Source organism: Cyanistes caeruleus, chromosome 7 (genome assembly GCF_971803275.1).
Source record: "Cyanistes caeruleus chromosome 7, bCyaCae1.hap1.1, whole genome shotgun sequence".
Taxonomy (NCBI): Eukaryota; Metazoa; Chordata; class Aves; order Passeriformes; family Paridae; genus Cyanistes; species Cyanistes caeruleus.
Genome location: NC_141707.1, coordinates 7,550,653 through 7,575,836, shown reverse-complemented (window position 1 = coordinate 7,575,836; position 25,184 = coordinate 7,550,653). Strand labels below are relative to the sequence as shown.

Below are 25,184 nucleotides of genomic sequence, written 5' to 3'. Positions count from 1 at the left end.
AGTGTGTTGAGAGAAGCCCCCTGGCAGTGTCCCTGTGAGGCACCAACCAAACCCATCTGAGCAGGGGGCTGGGACATGCAGGGTGGGAGACACACAGCAGCTCCCAGATCCTGCAGACACTACTCAGCAGCTGACTTTATACTCCTTCTTTCCTCCTTTTCCTAAGCAGCTCTTTGAAGGCAGGTCGTGAGAACAGCTGAAGCTTGCTGTGAGAGACCAATCCCACCCACCCACTCACTACAAATCTGGCAATCACCATGCAATTAGGCAATTTTAAATATTTGCAGTATTTGGGGGGTCGTTTCCTCAAGAAACACCGGTGCTTATGATAAACAAGCAGCTTGTAATGGAGAGGAATGCTTTCATTCAGCCTGAAAGTCTCTCCCTTTTGCAGTACACTGCTTAAACACCAACCTGCTCACAAACAGGTGCAGTAACACATTATACACACCCAGGTTGCCATTAACAGATAAATATTTGCCAACAGTTGCTACACACCACTGTGTGGAGCCCTACTTCAATTCTGTAACTACAGAAGCACTGTCATATTTTCTACATTAGCGTGGTCACCTCTGCCACTGGGTGAGTGACTTTCACCCTGCAAGTGCTAAAAGAAGGGAGGAAGATATTCAGTGAAACTGGTCAGCAGTTTGGCAGGGATGGGGTTGGTTCTGAAGCTGTGCATTTTTTTGTATATATTTTTGCAAAATATATTTCTCAGCACCAAGAGATGCCCATGCCTGAGATTCTTCAGAAACTGTTAATGCTGGTTTTCTTCGCGCCCTCCTCTCTGTGCCCATGACTTCTAGAAACCCCCATGCCTGTAGCAGTTACTTTGCTGGGCTCTGGCAGCATAAGGAGTTGTGTCCCTCACAGCATTATTTTTTCTATTTTGTGTTCATTACTTATTTTTTATTCACTAACTCAGCTGTGAGAGGCGTCGTATTTCCATTAGATGCCACGTCCGCTTGCCTTTCAAATCTCTTTCAAGGGCAGTCACCAATTGACAAATCCCTTCTGAAAATGCTGGCTGAAGGTATTTACTAGAAAGCTAAACTGATTCCCTTTATTTAAAACACACTGTTCTGGGTTGAGGAAAAAAACATTACAGGCAACTTCAAGCAGTTCAGCTTGCCATTGTAACGCAAATCGAGTTCATTGTAACCACTCGATTTAATGTATTCCTCTGTCTTCAGATATATCTGCTTGGCAAAAACTGTTCTTTAAAATCAAATTTTTCTGTTACTGCATTTGCCTTTCAATCCCAGGTAAATAAATAAATTCTGTCTGGACTAGAGATTCCTTAATGGAAGGAAAAGCAGCCTCCACGTAGAGGAAAGGAGAAAAGGCAGATGCGGGACTTTCTGTCTATTTGATATAAATTTTCTTTCCAACTGAGATGTCCATGAAACCAGAACTGCTGCTGAAGTGCAGTGCTTGAAGCCCATGAAGCGTGTGCCACATGGAAGGAGCTTTCACAGAACGGCTGAGGTGTTTGGAGCTTTTTTTGGAAAAGAACAGCTTTTCCTCCTGGCTTTGCCATGGTGATGCTGGCGGCAGGGAACGTGTTCTGTATCCAGACCACCTGTCTGCTGAGGCCCCGTTTGCTGGTCTCCAAACATACATTTAAAATGTTAATTGAACTCCAAGTAATAACCTCAGTGAAAGGCTATAATTTAACAAACTCCACAGTAACAAATGTCTTCAGGGTATACTTTCTGCAATGCCATTTTCTCCGTAGGTAGTTTCCAATTTAGATGTACACCAAAAATGATACACTAGCTACTCTGAAGGGTGGCTTTAAGCATGGATTAGTCACTTCCCTCTTTTCTTTTCACCAGCATACATAAATATATTGCTGTTACTCTGGCCTTCTGCAGAGCAAAATCCTCATGCTTGGAAAAAACACAAAACGCCTTGCAGGAATAACTGGACAAAATGTGGTTATCTCATTGTGTCCTGGTACTGAGGGCTGGGGGGTTGGTTTGCAAATGCTCATTATTTACATGTAATTGTCTCCTGTTAAAGAAACATCCACTGGTCTGAAGGAAAGCTTTCCCTGTACTTTTATTTTTGCTGCATTAGCCTCTCCTCAATCCTTACTAACCAATGGCTTTTTTACACCTGAGGGAAAGGACCTGCTCTGATCCAAGTCGGATCCAAGACTCCAGATTTCACCAGTGTGGCTGTGAAAGGCAGCAGGACTGCTCCTGTGCAGAAGCCTGTTTTGGGTGGCTCAGTTGAAGACACTGGTGTGGACAGGAACAGCATTTTATACAGTTTAGGCACAGCACACCTGAGAACTGGTGTAAGGTTAGGACTTTTGGGAGAGATTTCAAGGATCTGACAAACCCCTATTCTTCATAGCTATCACATAATTACTTCAGAGTTAAACACCCAATGGTCTGACCTAAGTATAAATTTCCAGGTAAGTGGCTTTGTGTAAAAATGACTCTTTTCTAATATTGCCAGCACTGGTACAAAAGCTGAGTTACTGTGCTCAGTGAAGAATTACAGGGTCACTACTGAACATTAAATCAAGGGGCTGCCCACCCATCAGGCCCCATTCTGTAGCTGCAATAAATGGCTGTGCACAAATTCACCCACATCCCTTGCCAGCAACTCCAAACAGAGACTCTTAATCCCCATGGGAGAATATAAAGCTTATCATTTATACAAGATTCCATGCAAATACCAGCTCATGCTTCTTGTGAAACACACTACAAGAATATAGTACTTATGCTGAAAAGAATGTACATATATCCACATGGCTGATTTTCTCCTATGACAATTTTTTAAAAAATGTAAGGAGCTTCTGGCCTTAAACTAGTTTGACAGAAAGACATTTCTGCTAAACTCAGTTTCTACCTGATTGTTACAATTTCTGTAATATTTTAAAGAAGAGTATTTTAGAAAACCTATTACTCCTTTTGCTAGCATGTGGAAAACTGGCAGTAGAACAAATGGCCCAGCAAATGCTCATTTATGGGGGCTAGTGGGGCAGGTTAACCTGAAAAAGCAGCTCACAAAGACAGTGTGACAGAAGAAATTAAGAAAGGAAAAAAAAATAAAAATAAAAAGAATTATAGAGCCAGCACTTCTCCCATCAACCATATACAGGGGTAAGTTTGTCAAACTGAGCTGTAATGCTTCCAAAGACACCTGATCCTAGGTAAGGTCACTGACAGCTTGGATTACCAGGAGCACAGAGGGCTGACTTCATAAACAGCTACGCAGCTGGGAAGTCCATTTTTTGTTCCTTTAATTAAAATGCAAAGCACTGGCTAAATGGTAAACATTTAATTAGATTTGTCTCTATGTTTCAATATTAATAAAACACATGAAAAATGCATTAAGACCCAGCTAATTGGAGACTCTCCAAAAGTAGCTGTAAATGAGCAATTATAATACAATTGGGGTGTTGTTCCCCAGGGATTCCCAGGACTGACACTTCTTAATATTCCAGACAAAGGTTTAGAAATTATTAAAATATCCCAGGCAATAAAGTGTACAGATGACAGGAAGAATGAAATCCCAGCAAATTACAGTGAGGAGCAGGCAGTGTCAGAGAGTGAGCCAGGCTGGAGGGTAAGCTGGAGTCACTCACACCAAATGACTTTTATAGAGCCAAACATAAGATTGCATATTTCAGAACAAAACACACAGGCTGTATTTGCTGGGGGGGGGAAAAAGGGAGTCTCTAAACCACTCAGATATCAGAATTGCCTGAACACCAAATTCCTCACACAAAGCTGAAAGACAAAGGGTATAATTTTTACTTCCACTGGTTATATCAGGAACAAAATGCCACGCATGCTTTGGCTTCTGCCTTATAAAAGCAAGCTGAAAAATACACAGTTCACATTGATGGGCAATGAAAATTACTCTGGGGCTGGAGAGAAATTCCTGCTTGTGAGAGATGGGAGAACCTTACCTGTCCAGCTTTTGGAAGAAGATCAGGAGGTGAGCTGATGACATGGTACACAGAAAAAAAAAGCTGGCTAGAAGAGCTCTTTGAGCCAGCCAGAGAAAGCAGAAGATGAAACATCTATGATTTACAATTGTACTCAGATTCAAGGCAGCTGATTTTATTCCTTTTAATACTGGAAAGTAACCAACTTCTGGAGGGACAGCTTCACTTCTGCAGAACTCCAGAGCAGTGCCAGGAGAGTGCACAGAGCACCAGAGCCCACAGCCACTGGGACCTCAAAGCCAGGTTAGAAGATAAGGTGCTGTGCTGAGCTCCACACCAGGCAAGCTGATGATATTCCAGGCTTTTGCATAGATGAAATAGAGCTAATGATATTCCAAGGTTCCTTTGGCCCTTGAAAAAAAATCTATGAATCAACAAGCAAAAAAGAGCCAAGTTTTGGAAGAGCTGAGTTTTCAAGCTGTGTTTCTCTGGAGTAGACCATGGGATTTATGGAGTCACAGGTACACCATGGGATTTATTGAGTCACAGGTACACCATGGGATTTATTGAGCCACAGGCTCACTCCTGAAGACCAAGTCTCTTCTCCCTGTAACTTTACAGCAGTTCTGCACAGCTCAGAACTGGGGTGTTCTCACACCACAGGCTGCAATTAGATTCAAATCAATGACAGAGGAGTGCCACGCTGTGAAGAGCAAGGAACTGAAGTTGTTCTGCCTGAAAAAGTACCTTGCCAAAAATTCCAGCTTTATTCACAGCTGACAGGCACTCAGTTGAAAAGCTAGATTGGTAAAGGGAATTTTTTTCCAGAGATCTCACTGCACTTCAGAGTCTGAGAAGAATCTTCAGGAAGATACTTTAAAATGGATTTAATTTTCACAGAGTTTATTTTGCACAACTCTGGGCACATGCCAACACAAAATCCAGCATTTTTTTTTTTTTTTAATAACTCCTTGAAAAGCAACTTAATTTTTTTTTAATTTGAAAATGGAAAGTCATTTTTGCATCCATATTACCCAGTCACCAGCTGTATCATGAACATGCATCCATAGTTTCAGTATTTCTAAGAGTGTTACTGACTGATTTAAACATGTGCTATTGGCTATGGAAGTGACTTCAATGAAACACTTCAAACTCCACAAGACTTTCTGTGAAACAAAAGCTCCAAGTAAAGTTCATTTGAAAATTCTGATTTAATACTATAGTCTTTGTAAAATCCTGTAAAAAAGCTCACCTGACAAAATGTGAGTCTTGCCCAGTTCCTGCTAACAATAAAACTGAGGAGAACATTGAAAACACAGATGAAAGCAGCCAGGTTTTCACTAGACTCTCCCAAAAGCTGCTCAGGGAGCTCTACTAATCTTGAGGTCTTTTAGGCAAGAAGCCTAACTCTTTTTCCCTGCTTTATTTCTTGCACTGTTGCTGAGAGCTGCACCCTGAGTTTCTACCTCCAGCTCCTCAGGTAAGGGACTGAATCCAAAAAGTGGATGTGCTAACAGGTGGCTCTTGCAAAGCAAGGTTTGCAGCTTGCTCAGCCAATGCTTGAATTCATTGCTGATTTTTGGAAGGAGGGAAAATAGATTTTCAGTGTTGCAGAAACAATTTCAGTAATGTAAACCTAAAGGGAAAGTTCTGTTCCTTGGAGAGTTAAGTGATTTTGAGATTCCCACTGCAAGGTGCTCAGCTTAAAACCCCAGGCTGGCAGCGCAGAATTTGGGTAAACAGAAGAGAAGGCTGCTTTCAAGTTATAACTAATTCCAAAAGCTTCAGCTACAAGATAACAGTGTGGGAAGGTGGTGCAAGCAGTAAATATTTCAGTGGTTTTGTGAGTCAAAATGCCAGGCACAGAGGCTGTGTCCTGGGAGAGCTGAAGCACGTGTGGTCCCTGGTGCAGGGTTTGTTTATCTGAGCACTGAGCCAGCAGCCACCTCCTCTGTGCATCTGAACGGTGACACCGTGTCACTCAGAGGCCTCCAACACCAGCTTTGCTGCATGCATTTGATCAGAACTTGAAGAAAAAAAGAGAAGAAGCACTCAGGATTCACGTGTCTGCAGTATTTCTGTCAGTGTTTAAGACACCATGGCCTTTTCAACTGGCTCCTTAGCACCAATGTGACAATGAAAGCCTGTGAAGAAGGGAATCAGAGGAGCTTTATTCCCACAGTTCATTGGCCATATTCTCTTCTGTCTAGCACTGATGTGAATGAAGGAGATTGCCAGAATTGGCAGATCCCAGTTATGAAACAGGCACAGAGGCAGGGGACTGATTTTCCTTTGGAGCGTCGTTTCACTCCTCCCTTTTGTCTTCCTCTGCTGATTGCACTGGAGCAGCAAGGGAGGGTTCAAGTGAAATTATCCCTGAAGTCAGACCATTATCAGCTTTTCCAGCTGGCTGGGGAAGGGAACAGTGTGGGCACCTGCAGTGTCAGGTCCCTGCCAAGGCTGTGCCCTAAGCTCCCCCCCATGCTGGTGCCCAGGTGTGACACTGCATGCACATCAACCTGCTGAAGTCCCTCTGGCCATGGCCAAAGCCCAGCAAGCATCAGGGTCTTCTCTGAGGCTGGGCACTTGCTCTTTTGGACATATAGACACCTCTGGGGAGGCTTTATGCCCTCTACTGATGGCTGTAAACAATGCCAGTGATGCCAAAGCACCAAAATGTGTTTGGTGCTGTTCCTGCTGGAACGATGACATACCAGATCCTGACACACATGGCAGGTCACAGCCTCTGTCCCTGGATGTATTCTCTACCAGGGACCACTCCTGAGGTGCTCAGTGGAACAGCCCTCACAATTCCTGGGGTACAAGTTACCCTCCAGTCTGCCAGTCATGGCTAAACGTGGCACGAGTTGCTGCTAGCCAGGTCTTCCAGGATCATCCACAGGCTTCCCTGAATTGCTGCTAGGATGGACTTTGCTGAGCTTCACACAGCAGCTTTGGCTGGTTCACATTCCCTCCTACAAAGGTTTACAGATAAACAGTAAAACCCAGTAGTCCTTTAGAAAATATTCTTACTTTGGGATTTTCTCAGTAATGCCAAGCAGCACGTACTTCTGTAGTTCCAGTGGATTTAGCTAAGGTTTCCATTGGCTAGGAGACACCTGAGATTTAAACAGTAGATACATACACATGCTGGATCCAGAAAAGCATGAGTCACAGTCTGTGCAGGAAAGAACTTTGTAATGCACTGAGCATCATTTGCAGCAGTGGAGAAAAGCAAGGCTGTGCACAGCAAACACTCACACTCCCTAGCAGTTTGTGAAAAGTGACGTGTGAGCCAAACTTGAGAAGCATATTTCTCATTTAATGACATTCCACACTGATTTCCAGGGTTAAAATTCAATGTTCATTTCTCCAGGCCCTATGTGTGTGCACAGGACATGCATGCACCCACGTGCAGACAGGTATTTAATTACAGGCTATTTTAAATGGTGATTTCTCTACCTGAGTTCTTTGTTACCCAAAGCCTTTGGACCTTTTTAAGCATTTGGTGGCTTTTTGTATAATGGGGTTTATATTTTGTGAAGACAGAAATGATTTGGATTAGCTTATTCAATCAAATTTTACAGAACTCATGAATTGTACTGAGATGGGATTGAGTTTCTCAGGAGATATTTATGTTTATCAAGTTAAATACAGTCCAGTTGTGCACTGCTTCAGCCAAGTAAGGAAAAATAGAGTAAAATTTGGGTGGCTGTCTTAATGAAGCTGCCTTGGTACATAGCTCTCAGTCATTGAAATAATTCTGTTTATCTTATTTATCAAGCAGAAATGGCAAAGCAAAAATTGTTTCTTCCCTATGCTTCAAAATAACTCAAAATAAATAAAAAAAAAAACCTTTTGAAGAAAACTGGACTTGGCTACATACATTTTTTTCATCTGGTTGTATGTGGGCACTAATATTTGCCTAATTTTCTTTCAGGATGTGATTCTAAAAGTACTCAGAATGGATCTTCTTCCATTCTGAATACTGAATGCGTCTTCTGAATCTTGTTCCATTCTGGTTCTGGAGCCACCAGGAAGCTTCTGGTACCTCAAAAAGATAGTATTGATGTTGGCTGCTTTTTTAAAAGAGCAGGAGCATTTGTCTTGAAGAACTGGGAAAGGTTAAAAGAAAACCCAATAACAGAACAAAACAAAGTAAGAACCAAGTCTTTTTCTCCAAGCAATAAAAGGGTACAGGCATTCCCTCACCTTCAAAGGTTTCATCAGTTCTGCCTAGAACTGATCATCAGCAGTGATGAGGGTTTTTAAGATGCAAATAAGAGAGCTGGCTGCATTACAACTATGTCAGGTTTCCAGCCAGAAGGCAGAAGTGATGAGGCTCAGCTCTGGAGCTGGGATGTGGAGGAGCAGTGCAGCTTGGCAGGCTCCTGGAGGAAGCCTTATCTCAAGTGCCTGTGCTCTGGTATTAAGGAGAGCAGATGAAATATGCAAAAGCAAGTTCAGCCTTCTATAAAATCTATTACACCACAAAGCACCTGGTTAAAAACAAGTTGCTGCTTAGAAATTACGGGGATTCATCAAATGGTCTCTACCCGGAGTATTGACATTTTATTTTTATTTTTGTTTTCTGAGTTCCCAACGTACAGGAGAAGAAATGCAATGTTTCTTGGCTGTAGTGAAAGCTAGAGAGGCAATCAGTCATTTATCCATGCTCAAGGGACACCTTCAGGTATGGAAAGCAATCCAGAATGTCCCCATATCCGGAATGCTCAGAACAATACGTCTACTGTGGTGCCACCTTTGACACCTGATATCAACTTCTTCCCAGCCTGTCTCTGAATTTCAATGTTGGTACATCCTGAGGGTACTGTTTAATAGTACAGCATTCATTCTGAATGCAGTTTACTCCATTATGGAATATTTTGCTTAAACACTCTGTATCCCTGTCACCATCATTCACTACAATTCATTATTGCTGCAAGAATCATAAGAATGATTCACTAAAGGCAAATAATTCTTGGAAGGGGAAATAGAGAAACTCTAGATATTTCAGGTTTGGAATGGAAAGCATTAAAATAAAGAAAACATAGTAAAAAGAATGATTAGTTATATTGTGAAGAACACTCCATCCTCTGCAAATTCTCTCTCTCTCTCTTCAGCGATATACACACAAGACAATAGGATAACTATTTCTTTGAGGTTCACTTCTCATCTAAAGTCAAAATATCCATGAGCTTTTACCATAATTACTCCAGCAGCTAATTATGATGCCATAGACAGACCATTGTGACTCAAGGACCAGCCTGAGCAGCAGGAACAAATGCAAAGCAAACAGGAACGTCTGTGTTTCCACAGCACCACAGTGGCTTTAGCAATCAAGAAGAAGAAGAAAATGTAAAAGAGGGAAAGCAGATGGGAGAAAATTCAGAAAATCTATGATGTTCACAAATACCCTCTACAGTCACTGTTTTTGAGAACTGGCTAAGTGGTCCTCCAAGCAGTAAACACACTTAGAAAAAAAATGCAGGGAACAATGAAAGGAAAATTTACCAATATAATTCTCCGTAACAGAGGATCAGGGGAAACTCGTGGCCATATTTATCCTGTTTCATGCTGAGGGGATGACAAGGCTGAGAATAAAAGCAGTACTTACATCCTGAGCTGCCATTTGTTGGAACCAGAGTGAAGTTGGAGGCCCAGGGGTTACGCACGATGTCTTGCCAATGAATGGTGTCTGCAAAGCAGAGGAATTTGTTCTGGCCAACGTACACCCCTCCATTCAGTATCTCTGTGCAGAAGAACAAGAGAACAATGTACTTGTAAGAGTTCAGACAGCTGATTAGATCTATTGTTAAATGTGCATTAGAGAGAGGGCATGAAATTTAAATTTAAAAAAAAAAAAACCTCTCACTGTAATCTGATTTAATAATCTGAAAACTGGAGGACAAGGAGCTCACAGTATTTGTAAATAGGAACCCTTTATTCACATGCAGAAGAAACCTGATGAAGACTGACACACAGTTGTTTACCTTTTGTTCCAGAGTGATAATGTATGGAACTCCTCTTTATTTTGTGGGTAAAATAACCTTCAACAGTTAAATTACTTTAAAAACACAATCAATCAATCAATCAATCACACAATATTGCATTTCATTAATTTGCAGAAATGCTTAAAACTTATAATAAAGAACTGTGATGTGATGAGCCCACAGGACATGAGAAGGGGCCAGTCAGCACCAGGTCTGGAGAAGATGTTCTGCTACAGCCTGTGCTGCTGTAACACCATCTTCCAAAACACCCAAATACTTCACAGCAATGATCCAGATCTCAAACACTGTGACCCAAAACTCCTATGGACATTCCTTGCTGGAAGCTTTGTGTTAAAGTGAGATGATTTTTAAACAGGGAAAAAACAGGAAAAAGTTTTGGGGTTCTTCTTAGGTTGTGGGGCTTTTGTGTTTTTTGTTGGGTTTTCTTTATGTTTTCATATTTATAGAAGTTTGCTTTTTTTAAAAAAAAACCTCTATTGCCCTGCCTGTAAAGACTTGATTTATCAAATCTCAACATGAAAATGATCTTTCAGTTGTTGATGGCAGCACCAGGGTTTCCTCTGAAGCAAAAACTTTTTTTTTTTCACCCCTTAAACCCTTGTTCAAATTCACAATTCCTCTACTTAACCTGTCTCTTTTATTTCCAAAGCAGGAGACAACGCACATGACTTTCATGAAAGTTAACAGGAACAATGAGTCCAAAACCTTCAGTGTCAGAGCTTCAAGCCTCAGCAGAGAAATGCTGAAGGTTAGCTCCTAATGGCACCTTGGAATGACAAGAAGTGGTGCTGTGGATCCAGGAGTGCCACACTTCTCACAGAGACATGCAGAGTAACTCCTGACTATGGCAGGAGCAATGATTAAAGCAGTCTGATAATCCTCATCTGCCAGGAAAAACTTCAAAAGCTGTAGTGGGAATGCAAACATTTACACACACCAAGGAAGGAATTACTGTGCTTTATTTCTTTTTTAAATTTCAGGGTTTACAGGCCACAGCATGTAAATGAGGCAGCCCCCAATCAAGGGATGTATTTAATAAAGAATCATCTGTAAATACATCTTCCCACCAAATAAATCAGTATTACTATTTCTTAGAAACCTCTGGTTTAAAAGCTTGGCTTTTCATTGAAAAGGGGCTTATAAATGAAAACAATGATAATAATCTGATACAGAGAAACAGTCCAGATTAGAGATATAGCAATGATCTGTCTGTATAATATTCTTATGATCACAGAAAAAAAAAAACTATACAGCATCTGTTAAATATTTTCCTCTGGGGAGAAAGGGGGGGCTTAGAAGAACACTTGAAATTGTGATTAATGATGATTTCTCTGTGTTGTCCCAGCTACACCAGATTACTTAATCCATTATGGCCCAGATTTTGATTAAAAATAACATAAAAACAATGAAAAAACTGTAAAATCTGCATTTATAACTTCTTAAACACACACATACAATTCTACATAGCTCCTGTATCAGCTGGCACACTGTACTGGCATCATTTCTGGCTTTCAAGAGTTTCCACCTAGCCAAGTTTTTTTTTCCTGCTAGGAACTTTGACACATTCTTGTAAAGCAGGATCTCAATCTGAAAGTAATTCTAATAGTTTCAATTTGTAGAGAAAGACTTTTTTTCAGCATAAAGGTATCCAGGAAGTGTACCATATGCTATACCTCAGGGAAGCCAACACTTTCTATGGTGAATTACTAAAACCACAAAAAATGCTTTGACTTGCCTCATCACTGAATAGCAAGTGCTGTTTCTGCTGCTTTTTCCCAAAAACAGGAGACAGAGCCTCCATTTTCCCTGCACTGCACCATTTTTCACCAGAGACAGAATTAAGGTTTCTAGGTTAGTGATGCGCTGAGGTGCAAACAAACACGAGCAATAACAAAGGTGAGCTCTTGTGGATATAAAGCAACACCGAGTTCAAAGTTTAGTACAATCTTTAGAGCACTTGTATTTGACTCTTTGTGCTCTCTGGGAGCCAGGCTCATTTCCACTCCACCTTCCCAAAACAACCTGCTATCCTACTTTTCTTTACACCGAATCCTCGGTGTGTGTAAATCAGCACAGACGCATTGGCTTCACTAACTCAAACTCCAAATGCATTTTGCACTTCTTTGCCCTCTCTTAGCAAGAACAATGCCTGGGAAGAGCTAATAAACCCTGTTACATGTTAAGCAAATGAAGCACAACTGTAATCAATATACAATAGAGCTGCTGTATAATGAACTCATCATCATAAAGTCATCATCTCATTTTAATTTACAGCCCTGAAAGTGAGAGATAAAGTTAAACAATGAACAGGAGCAGAAAGGCAGGATCTCTGCCTGTGCAGGCAAGCCAGAGGTGGAAGGCAGGCAAAAAGGTTTCTTCTCTTGTGCACAACACCTGAGGTGCCTCTTTGCTCAACTCCTTCCAAGGCTGGAGCAGAAGAGAGAATGCCAAATCCCTGAGTGAATTTTGTGAACAAAGCCAGCTCCTGCCAGAGAAACCCAAAACCAGACTGCTCAGAGCGAAACATATTTTAAATGCCACTTGGGGGTGAGTGTTTTTGTCTTCTGAAACAATTTTTTGGGACATTGGGAAACTCTTAGTCCAAATATGACCCTGCTAGCAGCAAGTGCTACCCTTGGGCTTCCACCCTGCTCAAGGACATCAAGGAACAAAAGGGGATTTCTAAGCATAAGACCCACTAGGTTTCACTGGGGAAATTGCTCCTAGAGGTGCCAGATAACTTTGGACATCTTTCTGCAAGGTGTAACACTTCAGGTTTGCAAAAGGAGCAAAGGAGTAGCACCAAGGGCTTTTGCCACTTGATTCTGAAGTGAATGGCAAATCTTATCATCTTCCTTATTTGTACTACTCTACTGGCTTAAAAGCAGTATAATTCTGCAAACAAAGTTAGACAAAAATAAATCAGCATGTGTCCTTGCCACTGAATTCTGTCATTATTTTTCTTATTACCCTCAAATGATTGTGGGGAACTTATATCTGCATGTTATTAAAATTCTCTTAAAGGGTTATTTACTCAGGAAGTTAAATCAGAAATGTATTATCTGTTGTTATAGCAGCTATTTTCTTGCTTTCATTAGCCTAATGAAACATTCCCACAGACTTTGGTAACCTACCATACAATAAATACTAGCAGGAGAAATGGAAATGTCCAGGTCACTGGCAAACCAGGAACACAGACAGGTACATCACACACAGTTCATACTTAGTCTGACAAATTCAAAAAGGGACTCAGAGTTTGATTGGAGTCACTAATAACACATTATTATTAGAAGCACACAATCACTGCAAAGGGACTCTGGCTCTTCAAGGGTGGTGTCTGCTTTAGACCAGAGAGGGAAACCACTTTTCTTCTTCCATCTGTTAAAAAGGCATTTTATTGAGCTGATTTTTTTTCTTGTGTACAGTATAATTCCTCATGGTCTGCTATCCAATTTCTAATGTGGGTTAAATTGGCAATCCATATTCTCATTCTGTAATGTATCCTGGAGTGAAAGTTACTCATGTATGTTTATATGCAGTGGGGGTTGTAAACATCTATTTAGCTGTAGAATCTGTTTCTAAAATTGTTACAAAAATGGTTATGAAATGGCTATTGCTATTCCAGGTTGCAAATGAAAAGCTGTTCTCTGGTGCTACAAAACCAGTTGGCACAAGGAACTGGAAGATGGCATGGTGAGAGGGAAAAGAACAGGACCTGAAGTGGGCAGGGAAAGGGGAGGGAGTTAATCAGGAAAATCTGTGGGGTATATCCACTCTAACCACTTCAAAAGAAAACCAGAATATATCTTACACCTTTCAAACTGACTGGATATGAAGGAAGCAGCTGTCTTTTACACCCCAGCATCCACAGGTATATCCTGCATGTATGTATTATATAACATGTGTTGGTGACACCTGAATTTCCAAGGTCAGCCTCACTAGAGCTGAAGCACCTTTGCAGGTTGACAGTGCTGCATCTTTACCATAAGCACCCCAGTGATGAGGATCTCTTCTCCTATTTCACCCAAGATGCTGAATGCATCATCTGAAAACAGCTTAAACCTAGAAATTTCATGCCAAACCAAGTCTTTTGATCCCTCAGCATAGTTCATTGCTGATGACCCACTGGGAAAGCACTTCAGGTCCATCATTAATAAGTTCTGTCTTAAAGGATAATGAGAACTGGGTGCTTTAGGAGACAATAGCTCATCCATCATCAATCAAGATCTGAAGTTTTTATACAGATGATTTAAGAAGAGCTGGACTGTGCAAAATTGAAATGTCACATTTGTATTGGGAGATGGGGGGCGTTTAGTAATGAAAATGAGAGTTTTAACCTTCTCCATTTCAGCTCAATGACCATACTCAAAAGCTCATGGATGTGGAATCTGTGTCCCAGCTAGAAGCCCCAGACAGCCTTCGATCTCAATTATACAATTTCAAGTACAGTTTATTTGGGTCATTAGCTGGAAGTCAGTTTCAAGGCTTGACGGTAACAGCAAGATATTCTTTATTTCTATCAAAAGCAATCAGTGTTATGTGCAGCCTGTGGGTTTGTGCTTCCAACTGCTCAATAACTAAGAACGCTGGGTTGTAGAACCTGAGAATAAATCTTCTAATCCTAGCCACCTGTTTTGCTGCTTAAATAAAAATGGATCATTTGATTGCCTTTCACTGAGTTGGATGGGGTACCCTTCTCACCACAGAGGTGTGTGAAGACAGGCTCACAAGGTACTTGCCACCATTTAGTTACTTCATTAGAGGACAACAACTCTTTTTTAGCCATCTCCCCAAAGGGAATATCTGTTTCATGAAAAGGTTCATCCAGAGAAGACATTTGTACTTGGATCATTCCTCTGTCTGTGAGTGCCTTGAATTCTTCCTTTTCATGCCCTTATTAATATAAAACAGCAAATTATTTACCTGGTTAACTCTGCAAAAGGAAAAAACCACTGCAAAATATCCAGCCCTTTGGGATAAACACCCCAGAGTTACAAGGTGTGTTTCATGATTATGTTTTTCTTTGGGAAGTGCCTGTACATGTGTGCAAGTCTATGTCAGGCTGCTGGACTTCACCATTTCAGCCTGCACAAGATGCATCAGACACATGGCCCCAAAGGGTTCCATGCATGGACAAAGTGACCCAAAACACTACAGAAAAGAGTAGCAACAGCTGAATCCAAAGAGTAACACAAAACCCCTGCACCCACCCAAAAGGGAAGAAAACACTTGGGTGTGAACTCAGTGTAAGATGTGCTTCTGCTCATCAGGAACAGTCCTGTTCTGAAGTGTAATTGGTTTTCTTTACCCACCAAACTTGGCTTGTGCTAGAGGAAATGGTCCCTAATCCTGCTAGATTTTAGTGGTTTCTCCCTTTAAGCCATTTTCCAGTGACCACAGCAGCTTCTGCCTGCTTGGATCCTGATTCCCTGAAGTAGCCAGGCCCAGGTTTACACTTAAATCATTCCCTTCCCCTCCTCTCTGGAGGAGGCTTTCTGCTCTGTAATAATTACTCTGCTTTGATGAGGGAGATGCAAATCAAGGTTACTTTTGTTAACCACACCCCTGCCATCGGCATTACATGTCCTTGATGTTAAATAACCAGGCAGAACATAGCAGTGTCTGACCAGCCCCAGCTCTGCCATTCCCTTTGCAGATGGTAACTGCAGGAGCAGCACTACCTGTTTACAGCTTTACCCACCTCATTCTTTTCCCATCATGAGCTTTTCAAAAGCTGTTTGACCCTGTTGACTTTTCAGGTGAGGAGCTTTCCTGTAATATATTGGCTCTGTTACAGGGATATTAATTTGCAGGATGAGATGCTAATTGCCTCACTTTGTCCAGGCAAATTCTGAACTTGGTGTTAGAAGCCAAGTGCCTTGAGTTACTGTTTACTCAATATAATTCATGGGGTTGACAGGTAGATTAACAGATATAAACCTTATAACTGGAACAATCCAAGGGGCTTCCTGGGGGTTGCTCCAAGTCAGGGAAAGAGACAGAACAAGCCTAAAGAAATGATGACTGGGGAGAGGGGATCTCTAATTGCAGTCTGCCTTTACCTAAAGAAGACTAAAGGGGAAGACAGACCCTTCTCAGGGAGAAGAGGCAACAGGAACCAGCTGCAATATGGGAAACACTGATTAGAATTCAGAAAAGTATTGTTCCCAGCTAGAGTGTGGTTAGGCACAGGAGCAGACTGATCAGACAACTGGTGCTATCTCCATCTCTAGAGATTCTAATAAACAATGAACAACCTGATTCTTGTCTGAAGTTACCTTGCTCTTAGCAGAAGATTGGACTAGATGACCTCTGGATATTCTTCCAACCCAAATTATTTTGTCCTTCTACAGTTATTAATCATCTACTACCGCAGTACTCACAACACTCCATTAGCAATTTATTCTCTCAATTTTTATGAAAGCATACTTAATTTTAAACTTTTACCTACTGGTAAGCATTTGGTGATGCAAAACACCCACCTGGAAGATAGAATATATTATAAGCACATCACATGCATGTATAAGTAAATGCTCCAGGATTTGAAATACAGAACCATTGTCACTGTCTCCTATTTCATAAAAAGGGGACATGTGGACTAAGACGAATGAAAAAACTGCTGACCTTCAATCTTCTGATTTTTGGTTAGCAAAAAGAAAATTGCATTCATTTAAGTCACTGGGGTGAATCAGTGATGAGTTTCAAATTACTATCCAGAGAGAGAGCGACACATCGCTGGCTCACCCTGGAAGACACTCTCGTACTCAGTAAGAGCAGCAATATTCCAACAGCCAGGAATAAGCACTCATTTCATTCACAGCATCCATGATTTCATCCTCAGGTATCCCAGCCCTCCCTGATGGGGATAGCTGTGTCCCAGTTACAGGAGCACACTCATGAAGAGGTGAGCTGGTTCTGCAGGGTACTGGTGTGTGCTTCTTCAGCATCCTCTGATGACACACCACTCCTGGGCAGTGCTTACCTTCCAGCTGTTCCAAAAAACACACCTCTGAGTATAGGTTTCAGGCAGGACACCCAGCTGTGGACATCTGAGTATTCAAACATCATTAAAACCTTCTGAACCCAAACCAAATCGCCTTTCCTCTGCTGTGTTCACAAAAGGAACAGAAGAGGCGATGATGTGCTGTGCACTGGGTGCACCAACAGGGCAAAGTCTCCTTGGTATCCAGCAGGCTCCAGAAAGCCTGGAGGCTCTGACAGATACCCCAGTACTGGGATTTATTTCTGCTGTCTGGCTATCTTTAACAGTGAGCATCCTATAGGACATAAATTGGTGTAATGACCCAAAGCAGCTGTATCAGCGCTTGCCTTGTCTGTGTCTTTCACAACCCTTGTTTTCTGCATCAGGCACCCTCCAAATTTGTTCAGTGAAGGCTGAACAGACCTCAGTGTCACTTTGTGTGCCCTCTTGAAATGCTACCTGTGCCTTACAGCATCACACTGATCTGCTGACACACAACCAAACCACCTTTCCTGACTCACCATGGTTGTTTTGCACTCATTTTTCCTCACAGATTCTCCAGAGCTTTTGGAGAACATGCTGCCATTGGAATGTTTCTCCAGGTGAGTGGCTCCTGCTACTGAGGGGCAGCATGTTTACATGCCAGCCCTACAACAACACTCCTAGCACCTCCAGGGCATTTCCACCAGCTGCAGATGCCTCCACAAACTCTTCAGTGAGCACAAGTCCAGGTGTGCAGGGGGTAAGACTGAAGATACATTCTCCAACCATCCTCCTTCACCTCTGCCTGCTCAGAGTTCTGGTGTAAGGAACACAGGAACCTAAACCTTACAGTTTTATCAAAATACTTAATATTTTGATCAAATGATCACGTAATGTTTCATGCATGCTGATGGCAGCTCTAAGTCTATCCCTTCTGTCAGCTGAGGTAAGTAACTGTGGGACTGTCATGTCCCTTTTCTCCTGGCACCAGCTCTCTCTACAAGAGTAAATGCTGCATGGCAGTTTGTCTGGCATTGCTGCTGCATCCAGGCCAGATTTCTACATGGAAATCAAGCAGCAGTAGGAACAGAAACCTCAGCAAGGCCAGGGGCATCTGAATGCAGCAGGGCTTCCCTACAGCACCCCCAAGAGCTCCAGCTCTGGCATTATCTGGTGGTGTATTTTCCAGCTCTTTTCATACAGCCCCTGACAAATCAAGCAGGCTGCTTTCTATCCCAAGCACATCTGGCACTCAGGCCTTAAACTTGGCAAAGAGACTGATGGCCTTCTGTCTTGGAGTGCAAGTGCCTCAAGTACATCCTGATTGGCATCAACAAGCAGAAATTCCTTCTCTCTTTGAAAAAAAAAAAAAAAAAAAAGTCAAGATCTGGATGTAGTGGTACTTTCCTCCATTTTCTGAAAGGCTGTAAAAAATTACTGGCTCCATAGAGCCCTTCTCTTTCAAAACTATCATAATGTGGCTTGGAATAATCCTGGAAGGGTGCCCAGACCCACGTCCAGCTGCATCCTGAATTTCAGTACAAGTATTTGCATACAGGCTAGTAATTGGCATGCAGCTGGTTTTATGCCAGCTCCAGCAATTGCATAACCCAGCTAATCTTTTCTCTGGGCTCGAAAGAGGAGTCTGTTTCTGCTGAGCTTAAAATTTCTGGATGGGATCTGCTCAAGTATGCTCTCACATTTTTATGCCACACTGTTAACCTTTCCTGAGATACAGTGCTGACTCTTCAAATAGGAATTTTAATTGAAATTTGTCTGAGGTAGGAGGTGCCTCTGCCTTTCAGTGGCTCTCCTGTGCTGAAACTGAGCAAATGACATGAAAATCCTCCTCCTGCACAGGGGACTGTGGAAGGACTCTTCCTTGGCGCCTACAATCTGCAAGACCTTGGATTGCACTTGCCCTCCCAGTGCTGTGGCTGGGAACAGCCAGATAACAGAAAGAAGGCCTGTGAAGTGAAGAACATGTGTGTTAATCACAGTAATCAGTAAGGCCTTCTTTGTAAGTTCATAGGTTTGAGAAGGTCTGAGCCTCTACTATGGCAACTCCCATTTTTTCCCCTTTAATTGCCATAATTGCTAAGAGGTCTCTGTCAGTCCTGCTTCTTGCTTTTGAATGCACATTTCAATCAGGTTTCAGATCTGATGGGGTGTCAGGGAGCCTGTCTATGCAGCTGTGCCCAACCCTTGTGGTAACACAGATAACATGTTCCTGCTAACAGTTCTCTGTCCCCAAAACTCCCATGCTTTCTGTGATGGTCATATTTGACCACACCCTTTTGACCTTATCATGGCCATTTCTGTGCATCTGTCATTAGGTAATAGTGAAACAGTGGAAACCACTAAAATGTGGCTGTTATGGAAAAGAAATCCAGAATTCAGGCTAATTTTTTTTACTCTATGTGTTGGTTTTGCTCAGCCTGGTTTTTGGTAGTGGTGGGGCCACAGATGTGGCTTCTGTGAGAAGCTGCTGGAAGTTTCCATCATGTCCAGAAGAGCCAGTCCCTGATGGCTCTGGAGATGGATTTGCTGCTGGCCAAAATTGGGCCAGTGAGAAAGGCTGGTAACATATTTAAGAAGAAAATCAAAACAAAGTGGGGGACAGATTTTTCTTTCAGTCAGAGAAGAGGAGGAGGTGAGAACATGTCAGGGAAACAACAAGGCAACACCAAGGTCAGTGCAGAAGGAGGGGCAGGAGATGCTCCAAGTGCTGGAGCTGAGGTTCCTCTGCAGGCTGTGGTGAGACCATGGTGAAGCAGCCGTGCCCTGCAGCCCATGGGGATCCATGGGGGATGCACAGATCCATGCCCAGCCCATGGGGGATGCACAGATCCATGCCCAGCCCATGGGGGATGCACAGATCCATGCCCAGCCCATGGGAATCCATGGGGGATGCAGAGATCCATGCCCAGCCCATGGGAATCCATGGGGGATGCAGAGATCCACCCACAGCCCATGGAGATCCATGGGGGATGCACAGATCCATGCCCAGCCCATGGGGATCCATGGGGGATGCACAGATCCATGCCCAGCCCATGGGGATCCATGGGGGATGCACAGATCCATGCCCAGTCCATGGGGATCCATGGGGGATGCACAGATCCATGCCCAGCCCATGGGGGATGCACAGATCCATGCCCAGCCCATGGGGGATGCACAGATCCATGCCCAGCCCATGGGGGATGCACAGATCCATGCCCAGCCCATGGGGGATGCACAGATCCATGCCCAGCCCATGGGGGATGCACAGATCCATGCCCAGCCCATGGGGATCCATGGGGGATGCACAGATCCATGCCCAGCCCATGGGGGATGCACAGATCCATGCCCTGCCCATGGGGATCCATGGGGGATGCACAGATCCATGCCCAGCCCATGGGGGATGCACAGATCCATGCTCAGCCCATGGGAGGTGCCCACACCAGGGCAGGTGGATTCCTGGAGGAGGCTGTGATCCATGGAAGACCCGATGGAGGGAGGGCCCTGCTTCCAGGCTGGAGCAGCCTGTCCTTGGAGGGCTGCACCCTGTGGAAGAGTGACCCACAGCACAGCAGTTTGGGGAGGACTGTCTGCCCGTGGGAGGGACTCACACTGCAGCAGCACTGGGAGAGCTGCTGCTCCTGACAGTGGATCCATGCTGGAGAAGTTCACGGAGAGCTGTCTCCTGTGGGAAGGGACCCCATGGTCTCACAGGGGAAGGATTTCTCTCCCAGAGCAGCAGAAGAAAACCTGGGGTGATGAACTGGCCAAAATCCTCACTCCCTGTCTCCCTGCACTGTCAGTGGGAAGGAAGGAGGCAATGGGGGGAAAAAGGTGTTTTAAGAGCTTATTTTACTTTTCATTATCCTCCTCCGATTTTGCTAGAAATAAATTTACTTTGCAACTTTAATTTGAGCCTGTTTTGCCCTTGAAGTCTTTCCTCCTGGACCTTGTGTCAAATCATGATCCCTTTGTTAATTTTCATTTTTCTCTCCTCTGCCCACCTGTGTCAGGGGAGGGTGAGTGAGCAGCTTTCATGGGTGCCTGGCTTTGGGAAAGTGTCAAACCATGGCAAACTATTAACCTCGAACCAGACACTCAGGTGAGGCAAATAAGCACAAGTGAATTCATGCCAAAATAAGCACTTTGGATACAGGGAGCTAAAGCAATGGGTGACAAAGTGCTAAGCAGAATAGATAGTTCAGCATGAGTTCATTCAATGTTTTAAGACCACCATCACTCTCCTCAAGTGTTCCCTAGTTGTTCTGGCTGCTCTTAAATAGGAGCAGCTCATCCTCCACCAATCCTAATTTTAACAACATCTCACCTTCCATTCTGGCTTTTTTAAAGTTAACAATGAAAACCCTCTTCTTTCTTTCCTTCCATCAATACTTTGATGGCTACAAACATTCTCCCAAGACACCCCTTTCTTCTCCCAGCACAGGAATTGCAGTGAACCCAAACTGCTCTCAGTGATGCTGCAGTAGGTCACAAGAGATGCTGTGACTTGTGACATGGAAGTAAAACTGCAGTGAGATCTATGTCATCACTAACAGGACATCCTCAGCTCTCAGCAGTGCCATTTCAGACCCATTCCCACTCTGTATCCAGGAGGGTGGGTTACCTTCCTGGACATGTTTGATAGCAGAATATATATTCTCCCTGGCAAAAGGGTCGGTTTGCTTCCAGTGTTTTACTGCAGTTAAACCAGCCCAAACAGTCTCTCTCTGCAGGCAGCAAATGTGTGGTTTGTCCTTGTCTACACTCCTGCTAAACTGCAGCTGGCACTGATTGATGGTGTTTGTTTCAGTGAGATCATTTTTAATAATGTAGACAACAGGAGGGAAGATCAAGTGCCCTGACCCACCAGTTCTGCTGTACTAACTGCTATCCTTAGCAATAAGAACAAGTCTTGGTCATTTTTTTGCTGAAGGCCTTCCCAAATGGGGGAAGACAAGAGAGGGGGAGCAGACAAACAGCCCCTGGGGTATGAGCAGAGTTGCTCAGGGGAAACCAAAGCAATTCCTCTCCCAGCCTCAGGGCTCAGCTAAGTCAGGTTCATGTCTGAATCTCTTCCCCTGCACTGCCCAAAGTTACCTTTGTGACTTCTCTGACCACAGCCTTTAAGATCAAAAATCATAAACAAATAATTCTACAACAAATAATTCCTGAATGATAATTTCATTCTCAGTCCAAGGAGTACAATGCCCAGAACTTAAAAAAATATTGGTAAATGGATGGGAATGTTTGTCCAATCCAGAGTAGGGGGGGATGGTGTTCTTCAAATTATTGTAACTCTTTATTTGTTTTTAATAACCTGTCTCTTGAGCTTCAGGTGTCCTTGTTCAAATTGCATAGGCAGCGTAAGGCTGCAGAAGTTATAAACCTTGCTATGCCTGGTCTTCAAAGGCTACAAAACATCTGTTGGCTGGCAAGAGCAATTAATTAGCAAAATTGAAAAGACGGTTCATTTTACAAAGGCTTGGATGAGGCAGAGGAGGGGGAGGTGACTCCAGGAAAGTGAAGCCTAGTGAAGGCCTGTAAGCTGTGTGCCTCTGGGCAAATTCCCAAGGCTGAAATCTCAAGGAATTTAATGCTTCTTAATTCCACAGGATCTTTAATTACAGCCAAGAGAAGGCAATGAGATGTGATATCAATGTTTAAATGAAAATAAAGATAATAAAAAGCCTGTCAAATTTACCAGCCAGTCTCCCAGACACAGTCCCACACATGCTGAGCACCTTGGTGGGTGCACAGAGAAAATATCCAATTACATGAACATAGCGACAGGAGAGGAAAATAAAAAGGCTCCCAAACCACCCTCCCTACTCCTTCTTAGAGGCTGCCTCCTCATTTTGTCTGAGTGCTCTCTGGAAATGACGGCGCTGCTAAATGTGCGTTTTGGGAAGAGCTCATGCTCTCACATGAATTGGACCAACATCCACCTAAAATCCATCCTGGTAATTATGGACTTAATTACAAGTTTGGGTGTTTGTAAGACACTTTTTTTGGAAAGCAAAGCTAACCCTTTTAACCCTTCTAGCTAAATATCCCTCAGTGGTTCAACAAAACTCCCACTGGGCCACTGTATAAGGTGCATGTGTGTTGCCAGCTCTGGTCTGCAGTTTTTAGGTGTGTGGTTATCTTTCACCCAAAAGCTGCCAGGTACTTCTCAGGGGATTGCTGAGGAGTTTTTGAAAATAACAAACAATTTTCCTCCTCTATTCTTCCCTAGTTTGGAGAAGCAGCACTTTCTTTGGTGTGGGGCCCAGTGCTCAGGCCTAGAACAGCTCACAAGCAAAGCAAGGCCCCAGCTGGGAGCATCATCTCTCTCTGTATCCATCTGTCCTGTGAATTTGCCGTGTGTGAAACTTCTCTGGTTCACCAGGGAAGAAGAATTGGGTGACAGCAAGAATTTGGATAAGCAAGCTCAGCTCAGGCTCTTGCCCCTGCCCAAGCCCTTCCACCGGCAGGAGTGTCGGCTCACCCCGAGCCGGCTCCAGCCTTGCCCTCAGCATAAGGCCAACAAAGGAGAAAATGTCCTTGTCTGCATTCCAGCACTTGGCACAAGAAGGACAAAGTGCCCTTGGCTCCAGAAGTCACACTGAGATCTCTGGATTCACACTTTTACCAGCCTGGGATGCAACACGGCGTCCCCGGGCAGCATGGCCAGGACACAATGGACCCTGCCACAGGTGCTGACACCTCTCTTGCAGCTGCTCCTCTGCATCTCCTCCTGAGTTAGGCTTCCCTAACTTCAGGTGCTTTAAGTCCAAGCAAGTTTGAAGCTGAGTTTTGAGTTTAGTTGTCTAACTCTGACACAGAGATGATAGCTGGTCAAGCAGAGGAGAGCGAGCCCCACGCACCAGCTGCTTCTCCCCAGAGCAGCAGTGCCAGGCAGGCCACGGCAGCACCCTCAGTGTAAATTAAAATCAAACCTGCCAGATGCATATGAGGGACTCAGAGGGATCTAAAGAAACCTCAGTTAAGGAAAAAAAACCCCTATAAAGATACTCGCTCTTTTACAATAAGACAGAACAAGAATATGGCCACACATCAAAAACACAGGAGAACAACCTTATGATAATAAACAACCACTTATAATTAAAAATTAAGGATTTTTTTCTTTGGTGATTTTGATTTCTTTTCAGAAATAATTAACCTTTCTGAGCATAAGAAATGTTTCTGCCAGACAAGAATAAGCAGAAGACTAAATATGTCTCAAGGCTGAAAAAAAAATCAGATCCTCTGTGCAGTCATGGGGTTCCTGTACATTTTCCTTCTAAACTAGTAACTCAGTTTTATATTTACTTTGTTAATTAAAACTGAGCTTTATTAAATTTGTATCTTAAAAATCCAATAAAGAAGAAGCCACCACAGACAAAAGCATTTCCCTTGGTACAGCTGTTACAATGGGCTATCAATCAGCCATGAACACAGATACACAACCAACTGTGCCTATCAGAAAATGATAAACCCACATGCCACTGATGGAGGGAAGTTTTGACTATCAGCACAAAATGCAGAACTATGTCCCATAAAGGAAACTTCAAGATTATTTTTTTCCCTCTGAGGTGTACTATGCTTTATTACTACTACTACTACTATTATTATTATTGTTATTAATGATAATAATAATAATTATTATTCCTCTGGTAATAGCTAGCTCAGAAATTAATTCAGTGCAAGTATCCAGGGTGCAAAGCAGCTGAAGGGTAGATAGGGCTCTATAAATAGGGGATACCAAAAACTTGCTGTTCTTTCCTTCAGAATTTTTCTAATAATTTTGAACTGTTCATTAAGTAGCCAGTACTCTTTGTGTGAGCAAGCAAGACACTGAACTAAAAAGCAGACCTGCCCTGAGAGCTTTCATGTGCTTCCCCTGGCTGAAGATAACACTGAACTCAAGGAGAATTGCCTGGCTCTTGTGAAGAGTGTGGCGGGTCAGACAGGAGGCACAGCAGAAACTGGATGGGATATTAACATGAACTTCTGTGCTTCTCTCTCACTGCTTGAAAAAATACATATTAAAGAGAGAAGACTCTTCAACTTGTAACTTGGCTCTGGATTTGCAGAAGGATGTAGTGACTTGAGAAGTTTCTGCCTGTTTGTTGATACATTCTGTAATTAACTTTGTGCTTTGGACTGATGACTTGCTAGAAAACCTTGTGTATGTGTCAGCATCTTTCTAAATAAAACACATCCAGTCTTCTTACATGGTACTGTACTAACAGCTGTAACAGCCAAAGCCTGGCCTAATTATACAAATTATTACAGTCAATATTTTGGCCTGAGT

At 43.0% G+C, this 25,184-nt stretch overlaps 1 protein-coding gene across 5 annotated transcripts in view; it reads right to left on the bottom strand.

The window, feature by feature from the left end:
* The window catches only part of ERBB4 (erb-b2 receptor tyrosine kinase 4), a 553,845-nt gene that overhangs the window by 167,050 nt on the left and 361,611 nt on the right, over positions 1-25,184 (bottom strand). For all 5 annotated transcript variants that reach the window (XM_086896321.1, XM_086896319.1, XM_086896323.1 and 2 more), the window contains one exon: positions 9,531-9,665. In XM_086896321.1, coding sequence (XP_086752447.1) covers positions 9,531-9,665 — 135 coding nt within the window. The remainder of the gene's footprint in view (positions 1-9,530; positions 9,666-25,184) is intronic.